Consider the following 18,125-nt stretch of genomic DNA (forward strand, 5'->3'; position numbering starts at 1 on the left):
ATTGGAAGTGGTCAAACAAAAGATGGCAAGAGTGAATGTCGACATTCTAGGAATCAGTGAGCTAAAATGGACTGGAATGGGTGAATTTAACTCAGATGACCATTATATCTACTACTGCGGGGAGGAATGCCTCAGAAGAAATGGAGTAGCCATCATGGTCAATAGAAGAGTCCAAAATGCAGTACTTGGATGCAATCTCAAAAATGACAGAATGATCTCTGTTCGTTTCGAAGGCAAACCATTCAGTATCACATTAATCCAAGTCTATGCCCCTACTAGTAACGCTGAAGAAGCTGAACAACCTAGACAGCATATTAAAAAGCAGACATTACTTTGCCAACAAAGGTACATCTAGTCAAGGCTATGGTTTTTCCAGTAGTCATGTATGGATGTGAGAGTTGGACTATAAAGAAAGCTGAGGGCCAAAGAATTGATGCTTTTGAACTGTGGTGTTGGAGAAGACTCTTGAGAGTTCCTTGGACTTCAGGGAGATCCAACCAGTCCATCTTAAAGGAAATCAGTCCTGGGTGTTCATTGGAAGGACTAATGTTGAAGCTGAAACTCCAATACTTTGGTCACCTGATGCGAAGAGCTGACTCATTTGAAAAGACCCTGATGCTGGGAAAGACTTGAGGGCAGGAGGAGAAGGAGACAACAGAGGATGAGATGGTTGGATGGCATTACCGACTCAATGGGAATGAGTTTGAGCAAGCTTCGGGAGTTGGTGATGGACAGGGAGGCCTGGTATGCTGGGGTCCGTGGGGTCGCAAATAGACACGACTGAGCAACTGAACTGCGAAGTCAATGAAAGAGAAAGTAAATGATATAATAGAAGGAAATCTACAATACTACTTAGCAAAACTGTGCAAGAAAAAGAAAGAAATTATATCATCAGTTAAAGGGATATCTATAGATCTTAAGGGGCTTCCCTAGTGTCTCAGTGGTAAAGAAACAGCCTGCAGTGCAGAAATCACTGGAGACACACATTTGATCCTTGGGTTGGGAAGATCCCCTGGAGAAGGGAATGGCAACCCACTCCAGTATTCTTGCCTGGAGAATCCCATGGACAGAGGAGCCTGGTGGGGCCACAGTGGATGGGGTCAGAAAGAGTAGGACACGACTGAAGTGACTGAACACGCTCGCACATAGATCTTAAGACATTAGAAATAAAAGTGATACAGACTTTATGCTAATAAACTTGACAGTTTAGATAGAAATGAATGAATTCCTTGTAAAATCAAACGTAATAAGCTGAAAAAATATAGAAAATCTGAGTAGTCCTGTATCTTTAGAGAAATTGAATCTTCGCTTCAAAGCATTTCCACAGAAAAACCTCCAAGCCTGTCGCTGTCATTGGTTAGTTCTTCTAAACCTTTAAGGGGGAAGCAATAGCAACACAAACTCCTTCGGAGAATAGAAAAGAACTTCCCTGGTAGTCCAGGTGTTAAGGATCTGCCTTCTAATGCAGAGAATAGAAAAGGAGGGAATGCTTTATAACTTATTTTATGAGGCCATCATAGCACTAATGCCAAAACATTACAAACAAGAAAAATTTCAGGGTAATACCTCAAAAGAACTTAAGAGCAAAAGTCCTGAACAAAAGGTTGGCAGGTTACATCCCATATATCTAAAAGAAGATAATACTTCAAGAACAGGCAGAGTTGAGTACAGGAATACAAGGTTGACTAGACTTTTTTAAAATTAATAAACTTAATTCACTAATTCACAGCTATAGGAAAAATACCATATTGATCACTTTAATAGATGAAGAAAGAATTTCGATAAGATTTCCTTTGTAGTTCATAATTTTGAGAAATCATGTCTGTAATTTTTACTTTCAATCTAGTTTTGTTTCCAGTCTAATTTTAACTTCAACCTTATAGTTCAAGTATGCTTCTTATAAATAGCATATAGGGTTTTTTTAATTTAAAAATTCAGTTGGACAATTTTTGTGTTTCGATTGGACCTTTATTTCATTTTCATGTACTGTATTATTGGCATATTTGGGTTTAACCCCATCATATTGCTGTTTGATTTCTAAAAGTATAGATAACTGTTTTTTCATTCATTTTTCTCTCTCTCTGCTTTCTTTTGGATTGATCTGTGTCCTTTCAATTTTCAAATCACTTTTTTGTCAGCCTTAAAATGTGTATTGTGGTAGTGGCTACCATCAACATTCCAATATACATTCCTGTTCTGTTACAGTTGACCTTAGGTTAATATGCTTCCGAAATAATGCAGGAACCAACTTTATAACTCATTTACCTTCTCTTACCCTTTTAGTGTTATTGTCATATATTTTACTTTCTATATTATTTTCTCTACTTTTTATATGTAGGCATAACTAAGCTTCAGTCTGTGAGTTGGTATCTTTCATCACTGTAATAGTTTTATATTATTGTGTAATAGAATACCATGAATTTTAGCAGCTTAAAACAACGCCCTTTTGTTTTCTCACAGTTCTGTGAAAGTCTGGAAGTCTTGTCTAGGTTCCCAGCTTAGGTTCTCACAGGGCCTAGATCCAGGTGTTAGCTGATCTTTCATCTGAAGACTTTGAGGAAGAATCTGCATCTGAGCACATTCAAGACACTGGCCCAGTTCAGTTCCCTGTGGTTTTAGGACTGAGGTTTCTGTTTTCATGCTACCCATCAGCTAAAAAGCCTTCAGCTTCCTATGTCTCTGGTCCTTGCATTTGACCCCTTTGGTTTCAAAAGCCAGCAATTCTGACTTCCCCATCTTTTATCAGGAGAAGAAAAAAGGTCTACTTTAAAAGGGCTTGTTCAATTAGGTTTGTTTCACCTGGATAATTTCTGTTTTGATTAACTCAAGGCAGTTCAAGTAATCTTACTTATATCAATAGAATCCCTTTTTTCCATATTTGGTGATATAATCACAGGGTGGTCTTCATCATATTTAGTCCTGGGCAATAGTGCAGACAATCTTTAGGGATTTTAGAGTGCCTTTTAGAGTCCTGCCTATCTCAATAATTGTTCTGTAGTAATAGCTTTATTGAGATGTAAGTCACATACCAAAAATGCCAAAAATTCACTCCCATAAGTATATATTAATAATTCAGCAACAGCATCACCACTATTTAATTTCAGAATACTTTTATCGCTTCAAAAAGTAACCCTTTACCATTTAATTGGCCCTTTTCTCCTCCTGTAGCATCTGACAATCACTTACTCATTTTTTGTTTTTGTGTATTTGCCCATTGTGTGTTGCCTGTGTATAAACATTTCATATAAATGAAATCATACATTATATGGCCTTTTGTGTTTGGCTTTAACTTAGAATATTTCTAATAGTTCATCCATGTTGGAGCATGTAACAGAACTTCTTTCTTTTTCATTGGTAAATAATATCCCATTGTATGGATAGACCATAATTTGATTATCCTTTCCTCAGTTCCCTGGTGGCTCAGAGGTTAAAGCGTCTGCCTGCAATGCAGGAGACCTGGGTTTGATCCCTGGGTCGGGAAGATCCCCTGGAGAAGGAAATGGCAACCCACTCCAGTATTCTTGCCTGAAAAATCCCATGGACGAAGGAGCCTGGTGGGCTACAATCCACGGGGTCGCAAAGAGTCGGACACGACTGAGCGACTTCACTTTTCTTTCTTTCTTCAGTTAATGGACATTTGGGTTATTTTCACTTTTTCAGTTCAGTTGCTCAGTTGTGTCTGACTCTTTGTGACCCCATGGACTGCAGTACGCCAGGCCTCCCTGTTCATCACCAATTCCCGGAATTTACCCAGACTCATGTCCATTGAGTTTGTGATTCCATCCAACCATCTCTTCCTCTGTCGTCCCCTTCTCCTCCTGCCTTTAGTCTTTCCCAGCATCAGGGTCTTTTCAGAGTCAGCTCTTTGCTTCAGGTGGCGAAAGTATTAGAGTTTCAGCTTCAACATCAGTCAATCCAGTGAACACTGAGGACTAATCTCCTTTAGCATGGACTGGTTGGATCTCCTTGCAGTCCAACGGACTCTCAAGAGTCTTCTCCAACACCACAGTTCAAAAGCATCAATTCTTTGGCCCTCAGCTTTCTTTATAGTCCAACTCTCACATCCATACATGACTACTGGAAAAACCATAGCCTTGACTAGATGTACCTTTGTTGGCAAAGTAATGTCTCTGCTTTTTAATATGCTGTCTAGGTTGTTCATAACTTTCCTTCCAAGGAGCAAGCATCTTTTAATTTCATGGCTGCAAACACCATCTGCAGTGATTTTGGAGCCCTAAAAAATAGTCAGCCATTGTTTCTACTGTTTCCCCATCTGTGTGCCATGAAGTGATGAGACCAGATGCCACGATCGTAGTTTTCTGAATGTTGAGCTTTAAACCAACTTTTTCACTCTCTTCTTTCACTTTCATCAAGGGGCTCTTTAGTTCTTCTTCACTTTCTGCCATAAGGGTGGTGTCATCTGCATATCTGATGTTATTGATATTTCTCCCAGCAATCTTGATTCCAGCTTGTGCTTCATCCAGCCCAGTGTTTCTCATGATGTGCTTTGCGTATGAGTTAAATATGAAGGATTGTCGGGGAATGTTTAATAGGAGGATTCCTATGTGCTGTTTCTCACAAGTCCTTTGTTTCTTTTCAAGCGGAGCAGAATGCTGCTCCCAGGAACCAGGGTCATTGTGATACAGACTTGAGTCTCCTTTAGTAAACATTCTCTTTATGACAAAACTGCTTAGTCTCGATCCCCTTTCTTGAGATATGGGTGGTCTTCTGACCTTGTGGCAATTATTAATCCCTTGTTCCCTTGATAACAGTTGTTATACGCTTGGTTTTCTGATCTTTATCGTAGTCGTAAGAAACTTCTTGTACTACAGCTTATGTATACTCACAGAAAATTCATTAAAGCACCTTTGCTCCATCAGAGCTTGGGTCCCCGTGTCTTTCTTTCTTTCTTTCTCTCTCGCCTTGGAGCGCAGAGACCTGTCTTGCTCACTCTTCTGCCCGGGTTTTTAAGACTCTCTTGAGAAGGCACCCTGTGCCTTCACCCCGCCTCGAGAGGGTGCCCGGTGCCTTCATGAGAGATGCAAGTCCTGTGTCAAGGACTTTATTGGTTTTCTGCGTAAACCAGGGAGTATCAGCTTCTTTCTCTGTTTCACTTTCTTATCATCGCCTCCAGACCGCCAGGTCCTGGTCCATTAAAGGACCCCAGCAAAGGATGACATATACAGCCTTGACGTACTCCTTTTCCTATTTGGAACCAGTCTGTTGTTCCATGTCCAGTTCTAATTGTTGCTTTCTGACCTGCATACAGGTTTCTCAGGAGGCAGGTAAGGTGGTCTGGTATTCCCATCTCTTTCAGAATGTTCCACAGTTTATTGTGGTCGACACGGCCAAAGGCTTTGGCATAGTCAATAAAGCCGAAATAGATGTTTTTTCTGGAACTCTCTTGCTAATGATGCTGCTGTAACATTTGTGTGTAAGTTTTTGCATAGACATATACCGTTAGTTCTTTGGGTATGTATCTAGGAATGTGTAGTAAGATGACAAGTGTTTTGCCTATTTCCCTCTGTCCCCCTCCCCCCCAAAAAATTAGGTCCTAATATTTGACAACTGTAAATGTTAATTTATTTGGAAAAAGTATTTTGTAGATATGACTAAATTAATGATTTTGTGATGAGATTATCTGGTGGGCCCTAATGCCATCACAGTTAGAGAGAGATAGAAGGGAACTTGATATAGATACAGAGACACATATAGGAGGAAGTTATGTGAAGACAGGTAGAGGATGGAGTGCTGTGGCCGCTAGCCAAGGAATGGTAGCAATTACCATAAATTGGAAGAGGCAAGGAACAGATTCTCCCCTAGAGCTTCTGGAGAGAGTATATTCCTGCTGACATCTGGATTTCAACCTTGTGATTTCAGACTTCTGGCCTCCAGAACTGTGAGATTATAAATTGTCTTAAGTCATCTGTGTGTGCGTGCTAAGTCACTTGAGTCATGTCAGACTCTTTGCGACACTATGAACTGTATCCCACCAGGCCCCTCTGTCTTGGGATTGAACCCAAGTCTCTTGCATTGGCAGATGGGTTCTTTACCACTAGTACCACCTTAAGCCTTAAGTCACCCAGTTTTTGTTAATTTATTATAGTAGCCATAGAAAATCAATACAGAGTGAAGTTTCTGGGTCCTATGGCAACTTTATATTTAACATTTTGAGGAACTACCAAACTTTTCCAAAGTGGTTGTACCATTTTGCATTTCCACCAGCACTATATAAGGGTTCTAACTTCTCCAAACCCTTGCTAGCTCTTATTGTCTCTTTGATTTAGCCATCCTGGTGGTTATGAAGCAGTACCTCCTTATGGTTTGGATTTATATTTGCCTGATGAATGACACTTTTTACATGTTTACTGGTCATTCATATATCTTCTTTACAAAAAATGTCTGTTCAAAGCTTTTGCCCATTTTAAATTTATCTTTTCTTTGCAGAATTGTAAGAGTTGTAAACTTCATCCTTTTAGTTCTTACGTTTGATCTGTGATTCATTTTAGTTAATTTTTGTAAATGGTGATAGCTAAGGGCACAACCACTTTTGCCAAATTCTCAGCTGTGACCTACCACGTCAGACGTTTCTTTCGCACTTCCCTCTATCCTCTCCATCCAGTTGTATGCATGCTAGATGTTTCAACAGCCTCACCTATCTCTTATGATCTTTTCTGTTTCTTCCCATTTTTTTCCCCCATTTGTGCTTCAGGTTTGCTATTTCCTATCGAACCACCTTCAAGTTCATTAATTCTGTCATCTGATGTTTTACTTACCCAGTTTTAATTTGAAGTATTTTATTTTTTCAGTTATAGATTGTTTGATTCTTTTTTTTATTATTATAGTTCTTAAAGTAATTTTCTTTCTATCCAGTTTGTGCATCTTTTTTTCTATATTTTGTTTAACTTGTTTATAGTAGGTACTTTAAAGCCCGTGTCTATTAAAAACACTAATATTTTGAGCAGTTTCTGCTTTTCACAGATTTTACCATTAATTCCATCTTTAATTTAGAACCTGTGGGTTTTTGTTTTAAAAATCTAGATTTTGTTTTTAGCATGATTTTAGTAACAGCAGTGAGGCTTGTTGTAGGAAGAGGACAGGCACTGGCTCTTTTATTCCTGCGTTAACAAGAAGGAAGTATTTGTTTCTCTGGAATTGCTTGTATAATATACTGATTACCAAAGAGGCGGGGCTTCCCAGGTGGTGCTTGTGGTAAAGGATTTGCCTGCCAGTGCAGGAGACACAAGAGATGGGAGTTCGATTCCTGGGTCAGGAAAATCCCCTGGAGAAGGAAATGGCAACCCACTCCAGTATTCCTGCCTGGAAAATTCCATGGACAGAAGACCCTAGAGAGCTACAGTCCATGAGTCACAAAGAGTTGGACACTACTGAACGTACATATGCTTACATGCACTCAGAAAACTGTAAGAGCAGTAGCATTAAAGAAAGAAGAGATCAGTATAATATGTGACTACTTGTTAATTTAAGTGCCATATTTGCTAATTTATCTCGTAAATGTTGTGTAGAGATAGATAGGCACTGAGCTAAAATATATTTAGAGAGTGATAATCACCTTGATATTGTGGTTTAGTAAGAATGATTAAGATCTGTGCCTTTTAACATAAAACATTTTTCAGTATTTATGGTTTCATAAACCCTGTAAATGATTTCTTGTTTTTTCTTTTGGCAATGATATGTCATTAGCTAAAGTATGTCTTATGTACATGAGTTGGTGAGTCACTTAGTTTAGTCCCTTAATAAAAATGTCATTTTCCCTGCATTTATTATTTTTGCAACATAAGAAATATTCTTGAGTTTGGTAAATACTTGAGGTTTTTTTCTCTTACAGATAAGTACGTAAAAGCAAATGTTTGTGTTTACTACATTGGTCTAAATGGATTTTCAAAATTGATTATGATCACAATGATAACTGTAATAGTTTTTGTTATATTAATCCTTGCATGCAATGTGCTTTTCTTCTTACTTTTGGGGTTATTCATTATTTGTTTTTAAGAACAAGGCTTGATGAACTGAGAATGTTTCTAGAGAATGAGACCTGGGAACTTTGTCCTGTGAAGTCAAATTTCAGCATCTTGCAGCTTCATGTAAGTTTAAGAACAGATAAATCAGTTTTTTATTTAGTAATCTTTAAAAGCAAACCAGATACATGAAAGCATTTATAAAATAATTAAGTTAAGGAAGAGTGCCTTTCCTTTCTTCCTTAAAAGTGATTAATAATAAGCCTTTTTTTTTTTTACAAAGGTGATGTCACAGTCTATCACTTTTTACTAATTTCAGTTTATACAGTTTAGAAAAACTCTTTTGCCTGCAAAGAGTCACAATTAAAATAATTTGTTTTCTTTAGATTTCAGAAGAGGGTCCCTGGTTTATTTAATCTTGCAGAAAAATAATCAGTTATATTTTGATGGTCTTTAGTGAAAATGCTTATATTTGAAGAATATTCGTCATTTCTTAAAGGGTCCAATAGGTTCTTGATTTCTGCTGTGACTCATAAATTTGTCTGTAATGAGAAAATGCCTCTGGGATAAAAAAGGCATTTACTAAAAAATACCACTAGTTTTTTATTAGTTAATTGATTCCCTGAATCCTGTAATGTAATCTGTGAAAATATCTTTAATTGATTTGTTTTTTCTCTTGATTGAAACATAGTGTAGATAAATATTTCTTGTGTTAGACAGGACATTTCCTACAAATATCCAGTGTCAGAATATAGTATATAAATTTAGATTCCTTTTTCAAAGGTCTACTGCGGTTAGTTTTTGCTTCTGAAAGAAATATCTTTCTAGAAGGAATTTTCTTATTCTGGATAAATGTAAAGAATACGTGATTAAAAGGATTTTTTTAATGGAATAGTGTTTGCGCTCATATTGTGTAATAGCTTACTTCTTATCCAGGTTTATCGTATTGCTTTCCTAAAGTGGTGATATTAAATGCAGTGAAACAGATAGCAAAATTAATATTAATTTAAACATTATTTTAGAGTTATTAAATTAAGATGATTCCTTATATTACTTCAAATTCCAGCATTGACTTTAGAACCTCTATGTAAATAATTTTATTTGAATTTGTATTTAGCCATCAATTGTGTGTGTGGTACAGGCACACATAAATTCTCAGTCGGTAAAGAACCTGCCAGCAGTGCAGGAAACCTGGGTTCGATTCCTGGAGAAGGAAATGGCAACCCACTCCAGTATTCTTGCCTGGAGAATCCCATTGGCAGAGGAGCCTGGCGGGCTACAGTCCATGGGGTCGCAAGAGTCAGACATGACTGAATGACTAAACCACCATTACCACCACCATAACAGAGAAAGATGTATGTTGCATGCTTGGTTTTCGTTGTATTCACATAGAGTATCTTAAATGGTGTAAGCTATTTGACCTGACAACAATTAGCTTTTATAAATGACTGTTGATTAAAACTACCCTTCCAGGACTTTTGCTATTGTGTAAAATTTTTAGAATTATCATTTGAACTGAAGTTATTAAAAATTCTGTGCCATTCCTTAAAGTAAGCCAAAAATAGCTTGATGCAGATAGCTCCGTTTTAAGTGATGTCAGTTACTGAATTGTCTTTAGGAAAACGTTCGAACCTGTGTGTGCAAGTTTGTGCTTTCAGAAAACTTATGAGATTTAAAAATGAATAACATAAAGAATCAGGATGGTTTTCTTCACTGACTCTACGTTTGCACTGATGGAATATGTTTATGTTGTTGTTCAGTCACTAAGTTGTGCCCAGTACTTTGCAACCCCATGACCTGCAGCAGGCCAGGCTTCCCTGTCCTTCACTATCTCTTGGAGTTTGGTCAAATTCATGTTTATGTACTTGAATTTTATTGTTGTTGCAAAAAGTAATCTGGCTCATTTCTTTTCTTAATGTCTAGGAATTTAAATTCATGGAACAGTCTCGTTCTCCATCAGTTTCACCCAGTAAGCAGTCGTCTGCAACTTCCTCAAAAACAGTAACCTTGTTTGAGCAGTACTGCAGTGGTGGGAATCCATTTGAAATTCAGGCCGACCACAAAGATGAAGAAACAGAAGATGTCCTGGCTTCTAATGGGGTATGTGGTGTTTTCAAAACATACCCTGGAATGTAAGTGGGGTTTTCTCATCGCGAGTGTTGTACCCAGTGAGCAAGGTAATTGGCTAGATTTGTTCACACATTTACCGCCCTCCTTTCCTACCTGTGGGGCTTCCCACGTGATGCAGTGATGAAGAATCCACCTGCCGGTGCAGGAAACACAGGAGACACAGGTTCGATCCTGGGTTGGGAAGATTCCCTAGAGGAGGAAATGGCAACCCACTCCAGTATTCTTGCCTGGGAAATCCGTGGACAGAGGAGCCTGGAGGGCTGCAGTCCATGGGATCGCAGAGAGTCAGACAAGACTAAGCACACATGCATGTGTTCATATATTTACCACCCACTTTCCTGCTTTATACTTAGGCACCCGTGTTACTGTTTGCACTGGAAATGAATGGCTTTCCAGTACATTTTGTTGACATTGACCTTTTGAATGATGAGCTTTGTCTTTATGTTTACTTTGTGTTGTTGCTAGATTGCTTTGTATTCTTATCAGATTATTGATGGAATAGGAGTATAGTTTCTTCACTGCACAGTTAACATGATTTGTTGGATAGATGGATGTATGTGAGAATAGATCATCAGCACTTTTCTCTCAACTCTACTCTTGGGCAGCTAAGTGAGTCATTTTGTTCCATATCCCCTTTACTGAGAAAGGGTAGTGTCTTGTTTGGTTACTGGCTAGGAATATTTTGAACATTTAGGAGTATGATGTTTTTGTTTTGTAAATTTATTTATTTTTAATTGGTACAAAGTTGCTTTATAATGTTGTGTTGGTTTCTGCCATACATCAATGCGAATCAGTCATGACTATGTGTATATATATATATATCACCCCCCTTCCTGAATCTCCACCCGACCCTTCTAGGTCATCACAGTGACCCACTGGGCTCTTTGTGTTATATAGCAGTAGTGTTTTAACAACACTCTGAGCAGTTCAGAAAACGCAAACCAGAAGTAGTGTGAGTTGATGGCAAGATTTGCAGGCAGCTGAACGATTATGACTTTTATTGATTAACTCTGTGGCTCTTGGCAAGTTATTGTGACTTTGTGACCCTCAGTTTTCCCATGTTTACAGTGTGGGAATGCTTGCTTCACCATTACCTACAGGGTGTTTTCACAGTTTTTAATTTGGATGTGTCCTTCTGTTCTTCAGAATTTCCAGAGGGACTGGGTACGAATTTTATTTTGGATCTGATGAAGATGCAGTGAAAACTGTGCACATTTGACAAAAAGCTGTTGAATTTGTCTCCATGTTTTTGGGTTTTGTTATTAAGTGAAACTGTCCTTTGAAAAATCTTGTCATGAAAATACACCAATATCATGTTTCATTGTGAAGTAGAAATTATTTCATAGTAAACCTTATTTAAAATGATAATTTTGTGATTCTTTGTGACAGTTTGTCTTGGTTAATGTAGACTAAACCAAAAGGAATTAAGCTGGTTGAATATTTTTGAAATAATGTATCCCTCTGTACTAGTGATTTGTTCATTTTAATCTCGCATTGCCTTTGATTTTTTCTTTGTGGCAGTTGTATTCTATATAAGGTAACCACGAACACTAAATCTGCAGTAGAAAACTTACTCTTAGGCAACATATGGGATTAAGTATCTGCAAGCCTCTGGTCACAACATTTTCACCAACTGGTCAGTATACAGCCTTTGTTTTACGTGTGTTTTAATATACAGTGTCGACTTATTAACATTGAGCTCACAACTGACAGCACTGTAACCCATGCCTGAGTGAAGCTTATCTAACACACTTATTCTTGCCATACGGCACCTTACAGTCTTCTTGCACTTGGAAACACTGGGTGACACCAGTCCTGTGCTTGGGGGGCATTCTGAAGGGTGAAATCACCGGCGAAATGCACAGAAACCTTAAGAATGTGGCACTAGATCACCTGTGGGAAGGGCGTTTGTTTACAGCCGAAATAAGAAGGGGGAGGGCTGGTTGCCTTGTTTGCTCTCAGTTGGGAGTATGCAGGTGAGGTGCCTCGAAAGGGTTTGCCACTCCACACGGGGCACACGTCCATGCATGACCGTGGAAGTGTTGTGAAGTCTTGATATTGGGGTTATAAATTTTATCAGGTAGGGAAACTTGCAAACACAGAATCCTTGAAAATGATCTGTGGTGCTGGGCAGCTGACCCTAGTCTATAGAGAACACCTTTCTGAGTGTCAGCAGAATCACGTTGTGTACAAGTAGGGGAGAAGGTCTCTAATGTTCATTTGTATCCATTAACGTGTGAGCTGATGACCTTCCCAGGTACAGCATAGGTCCTTGAGGGTCAGAGTCCACATCTTAGAAACAACCTGTCAGAATGAGTTGTTGCTGTTGTTTAGTCGCTAAGTCGTGTCTGACTCTTTTGGGAGCCTATGGGGTGTAGCGCGCCAGGCTCCTCTGTCCATGGGATTCTCCAGGCAAGAATACTGGAATGGGTTGCCATTTCCTTCTCCAGGGAATCTTCCTGACCCAGGGGTCAAACCTCGTCTCCCGCTTGGCAGGCAGACTTTTTACCACTGAGCCATCTGGGAAGCCTGTCATAATGCTTTAGACTCAAAAAGTAGTCGTTGAATTAGAGGACTAATTTCTTCCCATGTTGTCGTCATACTGGTCTCCTCAACCGGCATATGGGGGTAAAACTCCTTCATAGAATTGTTTTGAAGAGTCAGTGGGGCAGTTCATGAAAGCACTTAGCCCAGTACTTGGTTAAAACGCAATAAATGTTCGCCATTGTTCCGTCATACTAATTTATGAGGCTCGTCGGCAGTGATGTGGCAATACTGCCGTGCTTCCTTTGTTGCGCGTGGACTCCACTTCCTCTCCTACGCTGGCTCTGGGCCACGATGCCAAAAAGAGGATGAAAAGGCACTCTGCCTCTCAAGAGCAAGTCTGCCATTTTTGTCCTTGCTCTCAGTAGTCCCTGGATGCTTAGCCTAAGTTTCTAAGCTGCCCTTGGAATTAAATGATGAATTAGATAGACTATTAGCATGTGTGTTGTATGTGTTTATTAAGCTGAATTAATGCTTCTAGACTGTCAGGATTTTATCCTTCAGCTTCTTGTAATAAATTAGCAAAATGGAAATAAGTATGGTGAAACTACTTGAAGGAAGAGTTTGTTTTAATCAAACATACACTCTTTTCCTCTTCTAGGGTGTGGATTGTTTTTTATTTTGTTTGTTCATAGGGAAACTTTTTTTCCTTTGGGGCATTTATAAGCTTTTGAAAGTATAATGTTTGTGTTTTTCTTTTTTGCTTTGAGCTGGTTAAGGTAGCATGATGATAAAGAAAAGGGAAGGTTAACAAGGTTTTGATGGCAAAATCAAAGCTTCTTATAAGATTGGGTATTATTTTATTGTGTTGAAAGACTCCAGGAAAGGTTGGTTCTACATTCACACTGTTGAATATACTGTTTTGTTGTTTGTTTGTTTTTTTCAGTATGAATCTGATGAACAAGAAAAAAGTGCCTACCAGGAATATGACAGTGACAGTGATGTTCCTGAGGAACTAAAACGAGATTTTGTTGATGAGCAGACAGGCGATGCTCCTGTGAAAAGGTAATTATTCTTAGGTTGTACGGTATTTCACATTTTATGTTGCATGCTTAACATACAGGATTTACTTGCAAGGTTAAGAAAAAACAAACCTTAAAAATTAAATTTTCTTTTGGTTATACTATTGCATGACAAGTTAATATATTTTTAAAATGATTCCTGAAAGGCTGAAAATGTAGTAGTTTACACACACACACACACACACACACACACATATATATATATAAAATGGGCATAACCTAAGAGCTCTTCATTTAGAGATCAGTAGCTTTTGCAGATAAACAGACTTGCAATTTATAGAATCAGTACCACCTTGGAAGGCAGTCTGTGCCTCATATAGATCAGTTTGTTTCACATTGATTTCCTTTTCCTCAAGGAGGAAAATAGTCATTTGTTTTGTATGTGGAGTCCCTGCCTCAGTCTAGTAAATAGAGAAAAATCTTCCCAGTGTCATTGATATTTGCTATTTGAGCCTTTTATTAGTGTTCCTTGTTTTGTACTTTTGTTTTTGTTTTATGATTAACTGTCTTCTTCAAAAACTATGATAACCGTATAAGAATTTTTGTCACCTTCTTTAAATTGGGCCTGATTCTGATTTGTGAGTAATGTCATGACTATCAGACACTGAATGACCACAAATATATTTTTAATGACAGATTTACATACCCTCTTTTCTACCCTTTTCCCTCCAATTACCTAGTTAATACTTGGTTGATTTGACACCTTGATTGATAGAATCTCTCACCTCAAAAATGAGCAACTCATATAATTGGGAAAATTTATTTCCATTGGTTTGTACAAATGTGTGATATATACATCTGTGATCTATTTTGAACTGAGTAGAACTATTTTGTTGGACTTCTTCATCAGATGTTTTGGGTATGTTTTTGCTGAAAAGAAAACTAATTAAGTTGAACAAACAGCTGCCATTTATATGTGTATGTACTCCCATTCTTGGTGGGTTTTACAGCCCCTTAAACTTTTACCCTTAAGGAATATACACAATGTAAACTACTAATTGCAGCCAGCCAACCGGTTGACAGTTACTGTCAATTTCAACTTCTCGGTGTCTCTTGAATTTATCAAAATTTCTTGTATTTCACTGTCGCCATCCTAGTTCAAGGAAAAGTGTCTGTGCAAGATCATTGAATCAATCCCCTTCCCTTGGCTTTCCATCTCTAGTCTTAACCCTTTCTAATCCATTCTTGGATACAAATTTAGATTTTTCTTTCATATACACATTTGACAGTGTCTTTTTCCTGGCTAAAATGCTGAATGGCTCACCACTGTGATTATGGTAGGGTTCATGCTCTTTGTGATCATGAGGTTCCGTTGTTTTCGGTGGTCTGGCCTTACTTTTCCTTCTGCCCATGCATTCTCCCGGCTGCCGCTGTCAGCTCCTCTGCCTCTCTCAGTGTATTGCTTTCTCACCTCTGGCCTTGTTACATGTTGTCCCCTTTTCTTCTGTACTTACCGTCTATCTTCTACTTCTCCTTTGAATTTACAACTGTCACTGCAACCCTAGACTTTACCATTATACTCTATACCTATTTCAGATTCTAAGTAAAGTGTCTTTCATATTGGTAGGTCTGAAATCAGGATGCTTGGTACACTTGATGTGTACTTTCCCTAGAACACTTTTTTGTTTTTTAAATGACATATCTTCCTTTTTGTTTTTTATTTATTTAATGACATATAGTTGACTTATAATTTTGTGTTAGTTGTCAGTGTACAGCAAAGTGATTCACTTATGCATATATATGTGTATATATATATTCTTTTCAAAAATTCTTTTCCATTATCGTTTATCATGAGGTATTGAATACCTTGTATATACAATACAATACTATACAATAGTTCCTTGTGCTATACAATAAATGCTTGTTTTTTAAATTTATTTTGTATGCGGTGGTGTGCATCTGTTAATCCCATATACCCAGTTAAAACTCCCCACCATTTCCCCTTTGATAACCATAAGGTTTCTTTCCAATGTCTGTGAGTCTGTTTTTGTTTCATAAGTGAGTTCATTTGTATTGTTTTCTAGATTCCACATATAACTGATATCCTATAGTATTTGTCTTTCTTTGTGTGACTTACTTAGCTTAGTGTAATAATCTGTAGGTTCATCCATGTTGCTCCAAATAATATTATTTCTTTTTTATGGCTGAATAGTATTCCATTGTATGGGTGTGTTTGTCTGTGTATGTGTATGTGCATATGTGCATGTGTGGGTTTACACACACACACACACACACACACACACACACACACACACACACACACACGCACTTTATCTGTTCGTCTGTAGATGGATACTTAGGTTGCTTCCACATCTTGGCTGTTGTAAGTAGTGCCACTGTGAGAATTGGGCTTCATGTATCTTTTCAAGTTAGAGCTTTCATCTTTTCTAGATATATGCCTAGGAGTAGGATTGTTTCATGTGCCTGTTGGCCATCTGTATGTCTTCCTTGGAGAAATGTCCATTTAGGTCTTCTGCTTATGTTTTGATTGGGGTGTTGTTTTTTTGTTATTGATTCCTATGTGCTGTTAGTATATTTTGAAAGGTTAGCCCTTGTCAGTCCCATCATTTGCAAATATTTTCTCCCAATTCATGGGTTGTCTTTTAATTTTGTTTATGGTTTCCTTTACTGTGCAAGATTTTAAGTTTGATTAGGTCCCATCTGTTTATTTTTGCTTTTATTTCTATCGGCTTGGGAGACAAAACATTGCTCTGATTCAGTGACACAGCTTCTTTTAGTGGTTGATAATATGTGAGAGCTGAAGAAATACGTTATAGTCCTTTATTTCTTGGCTTACTGATTTCGCTTCCCCTCTGTAAGGACAGGAGGATAATCTCTGTATCCCCAGCTGATACATGGTAAGATTTTCAATAGCTAATTAGTGAAGGAAGGCTATATCCTAAGCTGAATAACTTATTGACTTACTACTTGGCAACCCTAATTTGAAATCTGTTTTGTTTTCTCATATCAAGTGTTTCTCGAGAGACCCTAAAAAGCAGGAAGAAATCAGACTACAGTCTAAATAAAGTGAATGCACCCATCTTAACAAATACAACATTGAATGTAATAAGGCTTGTTGGTAAGTAGCTATTCCTCTTTAAAAAAAATTATTATAGCCGTTACATTAGTCTACATTTGTTACCAAATGGATTTTCATTGTGCAGCCCAGCGCCCACCACAATGAAGAATTTAAGATTATCCTATGTCAGTGCTTTCTCATCTTAATTGTTCCAAATAGTATAATACTCATGTCAGTTTTTCTTTTTTGGTTAACTACTAATATTTGTGTCTTCCACTTTTTGTAAAATATTCCAATTAATAGAAATGTAGTGGAAAAATTCTCTGTGTGAGGTAGAGGTCCATATGAGATGGTAGTGGCAGTTTTGTATTTATACAGTATTTTGTATTTTATTGTTTCACTGATATTCACAGTCTTGTCAGATAGGCAGAGTGAACAGTGATTGTTCTGGCATTTTTCAGACACAAGAGTTCTACAAGCTAAATGTTCACACTGTGGGAAGCGTTATTCATATTATAGATAAGACCTTTATTGATGATTTTGTAGGAGGCAAAGAACCTAGAAATGCCATATGAAATATTTAAGTTTGAAGATGATATGGATTTTTAATATCAGTACTCCAGCATTTTATATGCTCTCTCAACCTTTGTATCTCATAAATAAGTCTGTACATTTGACAAATAAGTTATAGAGATGTCTTCTCATGTTAATTAAGTTACCTATACCAGTCAGGAATCTTACTGATTTTCTATAAAAATCTCTGTATTCTATTTATGGAGATGATAATTTCCTGTTGCCTAGTTTAATTACTCTTAGCTCTAATAAAAAAAGTTTGTGTTCCCAAAGATAATTTCTAAATTTCATTAATGAATGGGATAAAGAAGGAAAAGTGTTTTTTTTTTTTAGAAGTCTCACTTTCTTTAGGAAAAATAGTGTGGAAAAGTAATAATGAATTGAGCAGAAAAGAAAAAGTTTATATTTTTATGATACAGGAAAATGGCAGATTCTAAAAGGTTATGATATGGCTGATTGTTGCCAGGAAATTAGCTTTTCTTCCTTATCCAAGAGAGCTAACTGAACCTGCAGTCGTGAGTTACTCTCCAGAATCTATAGTCAGAGTTAGAAGAGTTCCGAGGAGATGATCTTATATCGTTTCCCATAAAATGAGGATTTCTTTCTCTACTGCATCTAATGTATGTGGGCCATCTAGAAGTCTCTGTTTCACGTCTTGCAGTTGCTGAAACCATTATTAATTTGCAAGACTCCTCATTCTGCTCTTAGACTGATATAATTGGTAGAAATCTCTCCCTGATAGTAAACCAAAATAACTGTCTAATTCTACCTCTTGGTCTTAGATATGCTCTTAAGAGCAAAAAGAGTAAGTCTGTACTTTTTTCTCCTTTTTTCCCATATGGTCACTTTTCCAGTATG

The 18,125-nt window shown here is 37.6% G+C and overlaps 1 protein-coding gene across 1 annotated transcript in view; it reads left to right on the forward strand.

Annotated features, from left to right (window-relative positions):
• Window positions 1–18,125, forward strand: part of VPS50 (VPS50 subunit of EARP/GARPII complex) — a 137,898-nt gene that overhangs the window by 83,617 nt on the left and 36,156 nt on the right. The window contains exons 17-20 of the mRNA XM_069587413.1: window positions 8,015–8,105; window positions 9,903–10,079; window positions 13,540–13,658; window positions 16,648–16,754. Coding sequence (XP_069443514.1) covers window positions 8,015–8,105; window positions 9,903–10,079; window positions 13,540–13,658; window positions 16,648–16,754 — 494 coding nt within the window. The remainder of the gene's footprint in view (window positions 1–8,014; window positions 8,106–9,902; window positions 10,080–13,539; window positions 13,659–16,647; window positions 16,755–18,125) is intronic.

The sequence above is a fragment of the Ovis canadensis genome, chromosome 4, assembly GCF_042477335.2.
Source record: "Ovis canadensis isolate MfBH-ARS-UI-01 breed Bighorn chromosome 4, ARS-UI_OviCan_v2, whole genome shotgun sequence".
Classification (NCBI taxonomy): Eukaryota; Metazoa; Chordata; class Mammalia; order Artiodactyla; family Bovidae; genus Ovis; species Ovis canadensis.